At 30.7% G+C, this 15,690-nt stretch overlaps 1 protein-coding gene across 1 annotated transcript; it reads left to right on the top strand.

Annotated features, from left to right (window-relative positions):
• The first annotated feature begins 12,454 nt into the window (after window positions 1-12,454).
• On the top strand, window positions 12,455-14,334 carry LOC126665626 (mitochondrial carnitine/acylcarnitine carrier-like protein). Its single transcript, XM_050358467.2, has 3 exons — window positions 12,455-12,586; window positions 12,913-13,313; window positions 13,660-14,334. The coding sequence occupies exons 2-3, from the start codon at window positions 12,922-12,924 to the stop codon at window positions 14,177-14,179; spliced, it is 912 nt and encodes a 303-aa protein (XP_050214424.1). The 5' UTR covers window positions 12,455-12,586; window positions 12,913-12,921; the 3' UTR covers window positions 14,180-14,334.
• The last annotated feature ends 1,356 nt before the right edge of the window (window positions 14,335-15,690 follow it).

The following is a 15,690-nucleotide window of genomic DNA, read 5'->3' as shown; positions in this document are numbered from 1 at the left end:
AGAGTTTGAGAGGAGATACTCGTCTAAATCTGCTGCTTATTTGTTTGAATTCAAAGTATATATTATTACAGGTCTTTGACTACCCAACAATTTATGTCAAAAGGTGCAAAAACACCCTTCAAGTTTTCTAAGAAAATATAAGCTCTTTAAATTTTTCTAGGCCATTTAAGCTCATAGTGTTTTTAAAAATGTGGCACATAAACTATCAAGTATTTTATTAAAAATAATTATAAAGCTAGTGTCACATTAATCAACATTAACGGAGTTAAAATAATTGACGACGAGGATAATGCGATTAGAAATTTAAAGTCTTAAAATAACATAATACTAATTCAATTTGTAGGGATTAAAGTGGAAATAAGACAAAAATTAAGGCATTATGTACAAATATTATTTGTATGCTATGTGAATATAATGTGAGAACTTGGTACTGTCATCTTGTTACAGCATTTGATCAATGTTGGATATGTTGTGGCACGCTATATCGGATTTGTATACTCTTGAGCGGTGACAAGTTGGTTAGGTGATTTAGGCTAACTTAAATTGTTATGTGATTTGAGGGGATTAACTGTTGTTGGCATGATTTATATATGTTTTTATTTAAATTTATTATAGATTTTGGATTAACCACTACTATTTTTTAGCGTCGGTTGCATAAATATCATCGCTTTTTTTAATTACATCTTTGATCGTCCCAAATTCGTATCACCTTGGACGGGTAGTAGTGGATGCAACGACGAATTATGGTGATTCTGGTGATGCATGATGGTAGTGGTGGCGATGGGGCGATGGTGAGGGTCGAAGCAAAATAAGATTGTATGTTATGATTTTTAAGAGAGAAAACGTTTTTAGTTTCTTATGAACTCGATATATTGACTTGTAAAAATAATAATTTGATGCTAGTTAGATTATAAAATCAGACATATTAATAAAAAAGTTTAAATGCACAAAAAATCACCAACTTTCGCGTGTTTTTGGTATTTAACATAATTTTTTAATCTTAGCATATTTAATATGAACTTTCCAATTTTTTGCAATTAAGACCACACGCGTTTTCTTTAAAAAAAAAAGTGTTATTTTACATCAAAAACGGCGTCGTTTTAATCTAAACCGGCGTCGTTTTATATCCAAAAATGATGCTCATGTCTTTAATTGCAAATTTTTGAAAGTTCATGTACTTTTTTGCCAAAATTAAAAGATTATGTTAAATGTTAAAAACACGTGAAAGTTGGTGATTTTTTGTGCATTTAAGTCTAATAAAAATGACACACAAACTATCAAGTTTTTCATTAAAAAAAAGGCTTAATTGCGCCATAAATCACCAACTTTCGCATGTTTTTGGTATTTGACATGAACTTTTAATTTTGGCATATAAATACATGAACTATCAATTTTTTACATACATAACACGGGCACCATTTTTGACCTAAAACGACATTGTTTTGACCTAAAACGGCAACGTTTTATAAACGCCACCGTTTTTCACCTAAAATGGAAACTTGGTCATATATGCAAAAAATTAATAATTCGTGTATTTATATGCCAAAATTAAAAATTCATGTCAAATACCTAAAACACGCGAAAGTTTGTGATTTTTATGCATTTAAGCCTTAAAAAACTACCAAACCAGCGTCACATTAATCAAATTTAATGGAGTTAAAATAATTAAAGGCGAGGAAAATGTGATTATAAAATTAAAGACTTAAAATAAGAAAATACTAATTCAATTTTAGGGATTAAAGTGGAAATAAGACAAAAATTAAGGCAATGTAAGTAAAATTTACCCTATAAATAAAAGGATGGCGGCGCCTCAAGAATTTATAAAAGCCACTTGCCTAAATGGAAAAAGACAAAAGAAATTAAAAGAAGACTATATTAGTCAATTTAAAATTGTCAAAAAAATTATCAAAATTAATATTTAAAATAAACAAATAAATTTTATTTTATCTGTATGAACTATTTTAGCTTTGACTTTATGGATGACTAAGTTAACGCAATCATACAACATACATTTATCATTTTATAACTACTTTGTAAAGAGGAAGTTTTGCTTAAATTCAGTTTAAAAATTGCTACTGAACTTCAATTATTTCAAAATAAAGATAAATAATTTTAAATTTCTTTTTTCATGCAAAAGAATAAAATAAAAGTGACACTAAATTTTTTTCTAATGCTTCAAACAAATACATTTATAAATATAATTTTTTTCTTTATTGCAATAAAGGAAGAATCAAATTTGAAACTCTCATATCGAATTATCATATCTCTGCCATATATGTCAAGATTAAAGACTTTATTTTCTAATGACTTTGATAATTGAACCTATGACATAGTAGATTTCTGCTCAGCAGTTATATCATTTATAGCTCGTAGATTTCTAATGACATCTTGAAGAACCACAATATTTCTGTTTAAATTCAATTAGTTTTAGATCTCTATATTTAGACAACAATTTCACTATTTATCATTCAATCGTTCTTTTTTTTGTTAGTTCACCATAATTAAAAGTTAAATTTAAAGAGCATATAAAATTTAAATATTTTTGTTTGTTCTCATGTTTAAAAATTAGTAAAGATAATCATTATAATAAAAATATTATCTAAATTTCTATATTAAAGATACATATAGGAACAACTCAGGCAGCGCACGTATTAGCGCAACACGCCCGTTCCATTTCAGGTCATCAATATAGTTACTTTCCTGAATTTCTCACAAATGTAACTGTTTTTTATTTTTAAGATCTATTTTGACCCTAAAAAAATGTAGAATTTGAGATAGTCCTTTTATTTTAAAAAACGTGGTATAAAAAAATAGGTCACCAGTACTGAAAAGTCTATTCCAAGCATAGATGAAAATGATCCAAATTCATATAATTCAACTATTCGTGCTTGACGAGCGAGAATTATGGGCATAAGCATGAATGAATTTTGAATGCAGCCATCAGTTTTGAACAAATTTCGAGGCTGACAACTTCTACATATTTTAATGATGGTTTCTTTAAACCGTAACTGGTTTTTCTTAATTTTTACTACTTTTTATATAGTTGAAATTTGAAACCTTCTTTATAAAAGGAGTGTTGATTTAAAAAAAAAACAATAATATAAAGAAAACAATAATAATTTTTTGAAACTTATAAATGTTCATATTTAAATTGATGGAGATAGTTTAAATATGTCCTATAAAGTATAAAAAAAGTGAGCAACCATGTCTTCCGATTTTGACAAATAAGCTCTCAATGTCTCATTTATGCGTTAAAATTGGAGTCTGCTTGTTCACGTTTTAAGATATCAGGGGCATTATTGAACTATTCTGTACATTAAGGGTATATTTGATTTTGAAACCAAATTTTAGAAGCATAAATAACTATTTTTTTCAAAAAAATATTAAATCACGCTGTTTATTATTATTGTCTGAATATAATAATATTGATAAGCCAAAAACATAAATTTATTGTAGCATGTCTGTATATGTAATTTTAATTTTGAAAAGAAAACATATAATTAGCAATTTGATATTAAAAGGTTAATTATAAAGTCTTTAGGACATGTAGAAAAACAAATTTACAATTATTATTTAATTAAGGCAGACAAATTGGGTGTTTGATAACCCAACTTATTACTTAAATTAATGTATTAAGCATTTAATTGTTTTAAGTTTGTTTGATAACTCAAAAAGGTTCAACTTAACTTATTCAGTTAAGTCAAAAACCATTTAAAATAATAAATCAAATAATTTGACTTATTTTTTTTACTGAAAATATTAAGTTATTAAATATTAGTTTTATCATTGAATAAACTTTATATTCTTATTATTTCTAATTTTTACTCACGAATAAAAATATTATATTTCACATATATTATTTTTTTTTAATATGACAATGAGTAAATTATACTTAGATTAGCATTTAAAATTATAAAATACTCTATTTTTATTATAAATATTTAATTTTCTATCTTTATTTTTCTTTTTATAGTCTATATGTCATTTATTTAATATTTTTTCTTTTTAATATTATTTGTACTTATGTTTGTAACGCACAATATTAATTATTTATTAAATAGTTTTTCAGATTCTTAAAAACTAGTATTTTATTTTAAGGCCTAATTTTCAAGTTAAAGGGGAGTATCATTATAATTTTTAAAAACTAATTATCAACATATGTAACTAAAAGTTGTAATTTTTTTATATATATGTAATATTCATAATATCCTTTATATATTATTTATTTATATTTTAAAATTTAAATAATATATAATTTGTTTTTAGTAATTTATTTTTGAAATAATTAATCTTTAAAGATTTGATATGTAAATATAATAATTTTAATAATATTTAGTAATTGTAGACTTACAGTTATCAAACAGACTTATTTAATTCAGCACTTAAAAAAAATCAGCAATTATTATTTTCAACACTTAAAATTCAGCACTTAATTTTTGGTTTTATCAAACGCCACCTAAATTAACCACCACAGCAGCATAATACATAGATGAGGCGAAGGCTCATGGTTTGTAGCTAAAACTATACAAAAATATATTTGCTTTGTCAATTTGAAAACAGCCAAACAGGCTCAGTCTATTTTGGTGGAAATTTATTATAGAATATGTAACATAAAGTTTTAATTTTTCTAATATGATTAGCCAATAGAAAGAAAAAATATTTTGGAAAAAGTTAAATATTTAATAACAAGATTCTTTTTCATATATGAAGGGAGAAGATATAAATATATCTTCTATGTTTATAACTAAGAGCATATAAGCCTCTTATGTACTGAAAGAGGATTAAACACCCTTAATATTATTTAAATGGCTCAAATAAACTCTTAATATCTATTATCCCTCCATGCTAGTAGAGTTTTTCACTTTGTGATTACTACACAATTTAAAAAAATACAATTAATATATAATTTGATATTTTTTTCTAGTTTTGATATATGTGTGAGCGGAGCGGGATTCGGAGCCGTTCGCCCATACTTATGGCTGACTTTAGATCGGATTTCTCCTTTTTGTCTTTTTTTATTAAGGTCTTTTTTCTTTTTTGTTCGACTTGGTTTTATCACGCCTATGTCTTTTCTCCCTTCGGTGCTCGCTCCTTTCACTGTTTTCCCTTACTACACATTTCTTTAACACCCCTGCCTCAATCATTCTTTCAATCTCCATCTTGAGATCTTGGTATTCTTCCGTGTCATGCCCATGCTCGTCATGAAACTTGCAAAATCTTTTCTCATCCGTTTGAGCCGCTCTTATCTTCGTCGGTCAGTTGACATTTCTACTGTTTTCTTTTATCCACATTAGGATTGCTGTCCTATTTGTATTCAAGGGTGTGCAATTCATCTCATTTTCCCTACCGTCATATCTGCTCAACGGTTGGAATCACCTATTGTCTTCCTTTCGGTGGGTCTTTTCTTTGATTTTTATTTTTGTCTCTCTATTAATTTTTCTTGCTTTGATTCTTCTACTTTCGCCTCCTTTCCTCTTATCTCAAAATATTTTTGGGCAATGCCCATAAAATTTTAGAAAGATGTTGGCTTATATTTTAACAATTTATCAACTAGTTTGATGAACCTCATCCCTTTCTTTGAGGACTTCGGTGGCCATATTCATGTTGAAGTTGTTGATTTTCATAGCTTTCTTGTTGAGTCTCTTTATATAGTTTCGAACAGTTTCACCTTCTTCTTATCCGCGATTTCTAATAATGCTCGTGGTGGTTTTGGCATGTATATTGGTCAAATACCTACTAAGAAATTAATTGGAAAGGCTCTTGTAATTCTTGATGGATCAAGATTTTAGCCTATTGAACCATTTTATGCGATTCCTGTTAGCGTTGTTGGAAATACTCGATACAGGATGACGTCTGTCATATTGAGTAGTCTCGTAATTGCGTATATCTTGAAGTATGATCAATTGGGTCTCCTTCGCCATTAATGATGGGAAGATTTGGTAGTTTCATATTGATTGGTATTTTTTCCTGCATTATTTCGGTGGATGAGAGCGAACCCTTCAATTTCAAATCATATATGTCTAACTCTTCTCATTTGATTTTTTTTTTTGCAAAGTTTTAAATATTTTTTCTTCTAGATCCTCCTCGACCGTATAGGTAAACTTACTTTTTAAAGAAATCTGGAAGATTCACCCTATTCCTCTTCTTAAGTTTTGGCAGTTTTCTTTTGTCCAAATGGTCTAGTTTAATTTGATTTAGGTTAACATTTTTTCGCTCGCTTGCTTCTAGCAAGAGCTTCCTCATCATCGACTACGTTTTCATGCATGTCCCTGGCATCGTTGTTGTAATACCCCGTAAGTTCAAGTTATCTGATTGGGCACGTGTCGAGTTTTTTGATCGCTGGAGTGTCGATAAGGGAGAAATTATTAAAATAATTAAGACCCGAGAAGGTCGATTATGAAATTTAATATGAAAATTTTAGAAATTAGTATAAAGTAAAGATAAAGAAATTGGGACTACGGAAAGTAGTAAGAAAGTTATTAACATAAAGTTTAAGTCCCAAATTGGTAAATAATTCTCGGGAATTACAAATAAAATATTATTGATGAAAAATAATAATGATAGAATTGGTATTATTTATTCGGATATAAATAATACGTACGTAATTGAGTTAAAGCGGATAATTAACCGTTTGGTTAAAAGTATAAGTTTAAAAGAGAATTGGTTTCAGTTAAAGATATAATAGCCTATATATATATATGTGTGTGTGTGTGTGTATATATATATATATATATATATATATATATATATATATATATATATATATATATATATATATATATATGTAATCATATGAATCATAAGGATTCAAAAAGAAGAATCCAGAGAAGGCAAGAAAAGAAGAGTTTTGACGATCTATTTCGATTTGATGCGGTTTCGCCGTTTTTCGTCTGAATCGCGTGATTTTCGTTCCATTGCTTTAAAAAAATCGATATATACCATCTCCAAGCTTTGAATCGAGGTAAGCTTAACGTTTTAATTTATGTTTTTAATGAGTTATGGGCTATTTTAGTTTAAAAGAGTTGCGGACAAAACGAACTCGCTAAAATCACGTTTCTAAAGTCGTATTTGAAAATGTTAAAGATGGGTATTGTTAGGAAAAGTGTCTGAATCGCGTCAGAAGCATCAGAGCACGTCGGGACAGCCCGAAAATGAATTTCTAACGCACAGCCAAGTTGTACGGACGCACACTGTGCCTCCTGTGCGATCGCACAATTGGCACGAGGCACCTTTTGGGCATTTTTGCCCCGTTACGACCCAGTTTTCCAATTTCAAGTATGTCGGACATTAAAAAGAATGAATCATGGACTCGAAAATATGAAATTAGATATAGAACATGACGTGTACGACTAAGGTTTTGATATGTATAAAACCTATAGTTGGAATCGATAATAAAAGTACAACAAGTATCTCGACTAAGTATAAGAATACGATTAAGAGGTTATCGAAGTTAAGAGTCGTATTTAGAAGGTCATATTAACCTAAGTTTGTAACTTAGGGCTTCAGCATAGAGTTTACGGTTATGAATTAAACGTACGAGGGATTTGAATAGGTGATTATGGTATCGACGAGCTACCAGGCCGAGGAACTGGTATAGCTAAGGGATTGAATAGCGCATGAGACTTGAGTGATATGGATTATGATACTGCATTTTTGGATAGCGGTCATTGTGAGTTGCATTTTACTTTTGCGTATTATTATAAAAGCTAATTTCATATATTATGAATATGATTATCAGATACATCGCATTTATACGATTTGATTGTATGATATATTGTTTTACCAATAGTTGTGAATATATGAATCTAGTGTACGATCTGAATAAACTAACTACCTATTAGGTGTCAATAGACTGTACGATCACCAATATTTGAGTCATTCTAGCGTGTCTATATTGTTATTGATGATATGAATGCGCATAATATGAATATGAAAGATGGAATATGAATGAGAGATACGAGGTTGAACTCGGTGGAACTATCCCGAGACCCGTATCTAGTGAGTTGAACTCGGTTGAACTATCTCGGGACCCACGACTTGGGATTTAGTGATTGGTCGCGGTTGAACTCGGTTGAATTGTCTCGGGACCAGACCATTTGTATTGAAATGATTCGATATGATATGATTCGATATGGATACGATATAGAAAGATGAGATAGAGCTTAAGATCAGGATTTCGATCGGATCCAACGCTTGAGAACGTAATATTATTTTCTTATATCATGCATTGATTTATATATGTTTGAGCATGCGATGCTATATTTTTATAATACCATTAGCAATATGTAAACTCGCTCAGTATTTCCCAAAATATTGGCCCACTCACTTTGATGTTTTTTTTTCCAGGTAATCAGAGTCGGATCAGACAGACCATCTTCTTTGTGTTGGAAGTCTTTTGACTTGCACAAAGTACAAGTTCCTAGAGCTGCAGTAATTAGTAGGTGTCAGCATAAAAGTAATGTTTTGAATTCAAACGGTATATATTTAAATGTAAACTCTGATATGGTTTTATAAGTAATTTGTCTATAAGGATGATGTTTTATCCGTTTGATTTTTGTACCAATTGCCGTGAGTGGAATTGGTTGTGGTTATGACTAGAAACAGGGTGGTACTGGATATTGGATATCGCTTTGTAAAACCATGGTTTTTACGAATTGTTCCGCAAACGTTTTCAGAAAAAAATACGATATTTCAAATATTTGTAATTATATTATCTAAAGAAGTTTTCTGTAGACGTTTTATGTAAAATTATATACTTTATTTACAAAAAATTGTTAGTGCTTCTAGACTTGCTACGGGATTTGTAGCTACCACTCTCATTCCCTAGCGCCGGTCGCGGCTCAATAATTTGGGTCGTGACAGTTTTCTAGGTTGGCTCCTTCATTTCTCTTATTGATTTACTCTCCACGTCTGCTTCGAGTGTTGTCTTGGTTTTTCTGGGTTTCTTTCGTCAGTTTGCTCTCTACACCCGTTTTGAGCATTACAACCTTGATCTCTTGAATTTCTTCTTTCATCGCCATCTCCTTCTGATGTTTCCAGATTTTTTCTATGGAGATTTTAGGGTGAAGTCAAGTACTCTATTCTTTGGAGATTAATGTTTTCAACATGATTTTTAGTCGCGTTTCGGGCTTCCTCGACCGTTTTATCTAAGTTAGATTTAAACTATTCTAGCATCTTCATCAGGGTTTGATGATAGACTTTGTGAAACACCACCGTAGGGGTTGCATCCACATATCCGTATAGTGGCAGGAATTGATGGTATTTGTCACCTTAATTAGTTTCGTTCAATAATTAATGGTGGCGCTATTGATATTTGAGTTGTTACCAGAGCCATTATATCTTGGCATTGTTGAAGTTCTTGTGCCGACGGTCGGCGAAAGTGGTTGTTTGTTTTTTCAATCGGTCATGTCAGAGCTCATCCTTTTCAATGAAATTTATTTGCTTCGCATAAAACTTCTTCGATTTGAAAATTTTACAAGTCTTTTTTTATAGATGGCGCCAATTGATAGAGTATGCTTTCTGGACGGGTTTGACCTGCAAAACAAGGATTAGTAGACTGATCGGACATTGGTTGTCCAATGAGCGCTTTAATACTTAGTTGGCGGTGACATGGCCGACATGTTGTCAAAAAAATCGGTTCGTATAAAAGATATCCAAATATCCTAAAACCGGTTTCCATGCTAAGGTTTAGCTATTATTAACCCGATGGTTAAGTTTATTTTAAAAAGAAAAGAGCTAATGGATTAAATTTTTTAAATTTTTTTTGCCAATTTTATCTATTCATACTAAAAAATTTAATTTATTAACATAGAACTAGTTTAGTGAAATTTAATTTAATTGTAAAATTTTAGTAAATAAAGTATATTTTTACACTTGGGACTACTATGCTGAGTCTATTTTATTTTTAGTATCATTTAAAATTATGGTTTTATATGTTAAATTTTCAAAAATGCAAAAAGTAAAAATTAATAATTTATTTATAAAAGAAAATCACTAATCTATAATTTATTTTAAAATGCTAACCATATAAAAATAGAAAATTATATTTAAATTTCTGTAGCTGAACATTTATTATGTTTCCCTCTCTTTCTCTCTCAAAATTATACTCTTCCTTGTCTTTAGAAAAATGAGTTTCTTTTCTTCATCTTCTTGAGAATAGGAGAAGATGATTTTTCCGGTTAACCGGAAAATCATCTTCTCTCCGCCCATAGTATTAATTATTGTAGATCTATTATTTTGAATAAGTTTTTTTTAAAATGGTCTTTTCAATTTGAATTTTTATGTTATTAAATTAAATTTTGTTGTCTTTTTTTGCCTCTTTGACATGATGTTTTTGATCGTTCAAACATCTTTAATGTTCGTTCAAACTTTAAATTCATGTTGTTGTAGATCTAAGAATTGGGGAGGTGTGTAGATCTATTTTCTAAAACATTATTGAAGATGAACCAAAAATATTAGGTTTCGTCGGATAGAGCGGATTTATTGTGAAAATCGAAAGAAAAATTATCTAAGTACCCCGCTTAACGGGAACATAGTTTTACATTGTTTTAAGTTTACGGGACTCATGTCATGAATTTTCTTTATTTTTTTGATTATTTTTTGCTTGTCTTGGATGATTGGTTAGTATTTGTTTGTTCAAATTTGAAAGATCATATTGAGTTCTTTATAATACTAGTGTCGCCTTACGTGTTTCACACGTGACTCGTAGTGTGACTCGTCAAAATAATATATTTATATTTAGTTAATGATTATTTTTATAATTATAAAATATATTTAAGTATAAAATATAAATAATTGTTGAAATAGTAGTTAATAGGAGTTGTCTATAGAAAATATATAAAGAAAATATCAAATAATAATTAAATTAGTAATTTATCTTAATTATAATTCTAAATAATTAAATAAAAATAAAAATAAAAATAATTAAATATTAAAATAATCTATTTTAATTAGTACTCTATTCAATTATCAATAGTTCATCACAAATTTATTGTCCATAAAATTTAATTTTTATTGTCTTAATTATATTTCTAATCGGATTTGAATTCTTATTTTTAAAAATCTATAAATTGATAAATTATAATATTAAATTAAATAAGTTGGTTGCATGTAATTCTAAATTACATTCATAGTTTATTTTTTCCTGCTTTTCAATATATCTCTCATATAATATTATAATTACTCTATTAAAAATTATATCTACAAAACATAGTGGGTAAGGTGAAAGATAGGGATATACCTATCATGACGACTCTTGCTGCTTTGGAACACTAATACTACTTGTATTAAGAATTCTATTATCACCCAATTTCTCCAAACTTTCTAAATTACCTGCGAACATAAATCATAAAATCATAATTCAAACGTAGAATTAAATTGGATTAAAAAAAGAGCGTGACCTGGAAGTTGGAATTTGACGCCAAAAACTGAAAGATAAATGAAGAAAATAGCCAAAAGCAGTAAAACCCAAATCCATAATAAACTTGGTTTACGACTCAGCTTTTTCCGTCGAACCACACCGCTGTGGAACGAAGCAGGAGGCGATTTTATTGTACTATATGATGTCTCGCCGGGAGGAATGCAATAGTGTTCTAATTAGGACTATATTTGCGGATATTTAACCCCTTAAGTCACTGAGTTATTCTAATATTACAGAAAGGGTACTAAATTTTAAATTGTTAAAAAATGGTCACTAAGTTATCGAATTATTTCTCAGGGAGGTTACCGTCTTAAAAGAATGTCATTAAATTTATCGCAAATTACAAAACGGGTACTGAGTTATACCATTTTGTTAAAAAATAATACTGAATTATACACCTTTTTGTAATTATGTCATGCCACGTAGGATAAAACGCAAAACGTTTAGTGCGTTTTGCCTCGAGTGACATCCCGTGAAATCATTTGATAACTTAGTGACCATTTTTTAACGATTTGAAATTTAGTACCCTTTCTGTAATATTGGAATAACTCAGTGACCTAGGGAGTTTAATATCCCTATATTTGCAGTTATAAATTAATGCTATAAATTAAAAAGAATTGCTCGATTTCCACCTTTATAACATCCGAAACATATCAAATAATAGTGTTCTAATTATGACTCTATTCTAATAATAATATATTTTTAATTAAATGTAATTAATTATATTTAATTAATTAGTTATTTTTTATATACTAAAAACTAAATTAAAGATAATTTAGCTACCTATTCTAATTAGAACTTTAATTACAATAATGATTAATTAAATAACTAATTAGTTAATGACTATAAAACCTTTATTTAGTAGTAAACTGAAAAGGATTATTCAGTAAATTTGTCTGTCCCCCCCATCCGTGCTTTTATATATAATATAGATATAGATGACTTTCATTGTTTGTATTTATGTCTTTATTAATTTATTCTAGCTTTAGAAAAAAAAAACAGTTATTATAATAAATAAAATAAAAGTTTTAACTCAAAAAAAAAGCTTAAAAAATTGAAAATTGGGGAACCTATTGAAGTTGTAAGATTGAAACTAAACCGTAAATTATCTTCTTCTCTGTCAACTCTCATCCCACCCTCTGACTCTACCCTCATCTTTGTTCAAAGGTAACTAAACTATCAGAGGTTTACCTCTGCATTTTTATTTTATTTCTACTGATTTATGAGCAGTATCCATCCCAATATATCGGAGCCTATTGGGTTGCGCGCAATGTTTTCAGATTGCACCTTAAATTTTTATAAATTTGTTTTCATTGCATAAAAATTGATTGAGATGTCTAAAATTATAGTTTTGATTAGTTAAATTTCTGTTTAATTGTATTGCATATTTTTGGTTGGATTTCTTAGCTTGTCCTGTTCCATACACTGCCTTTGACTTGGGTTTTAGTTACAAGAAACGGTTAAGGTATAAGCTAACTGTGTTTTGATGACAGTTACGTTAGATGGGGGATGTAGCGAAGGACTTAACAGCGGGGACTGTCGGGGGAGCAGCGCAGTTGATTTGTGGACACCCCTTCGACACCATCAAGGTGAAGCTGCAGAGTCAGCCTGTTCCGCTACCCGGGCAGCCCCCCAAGTTTGCAGGTGCAATGGACGCTGTGAGGCAGACATTGCGTGCAGAGGGGCCGGGGGGGTTATACAAAGGTATGGGAGCTCCTCTTGCCACTGTGGCCGCCTTTAATGCTGTTCTTTTCACGGTCAGGGGACAAATGGAGGTTCTGCTGAGGTCTCAACCTGGTGTCCCGCTTACTATTAATCAGCAGATTGTTTGTGGAGCTGGTGCTGGACTTGCTGTTTCTTTTCTTGCTTGCCCTACTGAGTTGATCAAATGCAGGTCAATTTTCTCATCCTCGTAATATCCTTCGCAAACTTTGTTGGTCCGGAACTTGTCAAGTCCTACCTTTCAGCATTACGTTTCATTTTGGTTGGATGTAGTTGTGAACTATGTCGCGTAGAAATTTGTCGATGTTTCATTTCGGTTTCTGAAATCCTTTTGAAAGCATTTTCTTGTAAGAAAATAGTGTTTCATTTAAGCGTTTTCCATTTCTTACATATTTATTTCTGTGTAACATAGGCTGTGAATGAATGAATTATCTATCATTTCGTTTTCCTTTTAAAAGAAAGGGCTTTTCAACTTATGAATTTACCAATTAGCTTGTCTCTCTTCATGTCGGAAACAGGTTGCAAGCGCAAAGTGCATTAGCAGGTCCTGGATCAGCAGCAGGTTCTGGCACAGCAGCTGTTGCACCGAAATATGCAGGGCCAATGGATGTCGCAAGGCAAGTTCTGAAATCAGAAGGTGGAGCGAGGGGTCTTTTCAAGGGGTTGGTGCCTACCTTAGGACGAGAAGTTCCTGGAAATGCTATTATGTTCGGGGTCTACGAATTGTTGAAACAATCCCTTGCTGGGGGCCAGGATACTTCCCAATTGGGGAGGGGCTCTTTGATGTTGGCCGGAGGGTTGGCTGGAGCATCCTTTTGGGGACTGGTATATCCTACTGATGTCGTCAAGAGTGTACTTCAGGTTGATGATTACAAAAACCCCAGGTTTAGTGGCTCTATCAATGCTTTTAAAACGATCTTAGCTACCGAAGGTGTCAAAGGCTTGTACAAGGGTTTTGGACCTGCCATGGGTCGAAGTGTTCCTGCAAACGCAGCATGCTTCTTGGCCTATGAGATTACAAGGTCTAGTCTGGCCTGAATCGTTTAGTTACCAACCAACGATGCGGATAATTCTTCGCCATTGTTATCATATTGCTCATATGAAAGTCATCATACTAATGTAATCTCGTCATTCTTTCCGAGTAAATGCTACAAATAACTGTTTAATAACACTGCCCCAACAGTTCGCTCGTCCTTCCAATTTTTTGTGGTTCTGAATGATGGAAGCATTTGCTAATCATCACCCGCCAGTAACAAAAAGAACATGCTATTTTATATTTTAAGTACCCTTGCAATTTCTGGAATCAGAACTGTAAACACAAGGCGACAATTAAGATTGGAGTCTTCAAGTTCTTGGCGATTGGAAGTTCTTGATAATGCATCTCATATTTTATTTTAGGCCTAATCACTCAAAAAACCCTCACCTTTAGACTTTTTTTCAAATCTACTCCGACGTTGAAAAGTTTTCAATTTTACCCACTTTTAAATTTTCCGTTTTCAAGGGTTAATGACATGTTTATTTATAAAATTAGTAAAATTTCTTAAATTAGCCCCCAATTAACAATTTTTCTTTATTTGTCACCTATAGACCGCAGAACACTTCCGCGGCTTACTGCAAACCGCGGAAGTGTTCCGCGGTCTGCAGACGTGGCTCCATCTGGACGCAGGTGGAGCCACGTCGGCGTAAACCGCGGAATTATTCCACGGTTTACAGTGACACGTCAATGTAAACCGCGGAACACTTCCGCGGTTTACAGAGGGAATTTATTCCCTCTGACAGGGAATAAATTCCCTTTGACCAGGTAGTTGCAGACCGTGGAAGATTTCCGCGGTCTGCAACCCCTATATAAGGGAACCGTTCCCCCTTCCCCCTTTCACTCACTAGTGTAGTTTTAAAAAAAAATGTAGAGTAAAGTTGAGAGATAAAATATGTAGAGAGATAAATAGTAAGAGAGAAGATTTAGATTAGAGAGAAATTTATTAAATGGGTGGAAAAGATTTAGTTTCACTCGACAACAAATATTATTGTGGAGAAGATTTTGCGGAGTCGATTTTCGTGGTGGAATATTATTTTTTGTGGCGGAATATTATTTTTTGGTGTAGAATATTAATTTTTGGCAGAATTATCGGGTGAGTCTTTTAAATTTATAGATATGTTATTTTTAATTATTGAATGTAGTTAGATTTAAATGATGTTTGAAATGTAGTTAGATTAAAAAATAAATATAGTTAGATTTAGTTAATTTTTTTAAAAATATGTATTATAAAATAAATTAGATTAATGTGTAAATGAAATTAGAGTAATGTGTATAAAATTTATATAAATGTAAAATAGAGTAAATTAAAATTAGAAAATCGAATATATGAAATTTTTAAAATATTTTTAAATTAGGTTGGAATTAGTGAAAATATTAAAATTTATGTTTTATATTATATAAATAGATTTGATACTAAAAAATTAAATATAAAAATAGGTATTTGTTTTTAACAGCATTTAGAGAAAACATAAATTTTTGGCCAAATGTTATAAAAAGGCCAAACCTTTCACAA

The sequence above is a fragment of the Mercurialis annua genome, linkage group LG1-X, assembly GCF_937616625.2.
Source record: "Mercurialis annua linkage group LG1-X, ddMerAnnu1.2, whole genome shotgun sequence".
NCBI classification, from domain to species: domain Eukaryota; kingdom Viridiplantae; phylum Streptophyta; class Magnoliopsida; order Malpighiales; family Euphorbiaceae; genus Mercurialis; species Mercurialis annua.
Note: the sequence above shows the minus strand (reverse complement) of the source record. Positions and strands in the feature narration are given on the sequence as shown.

Excerpts from the sequence above, each read along its gene's own strand:
- LOC126665626 (XM_050358467.2), top strand. The coding sequence starts at position 12,922 with ATGGGGGATGTAGCGAAGGACTTAACAGCGGGGACTGTCGGGGGAGCA. Across the intron at positions 13,314-13,659 it reads ACTGAGTTGATCAAATGCAG|GTTGCAAGCGCAAAGTGCAT; the intron begins GTCAATTTTCTC and ends TGTCGGAAACAG.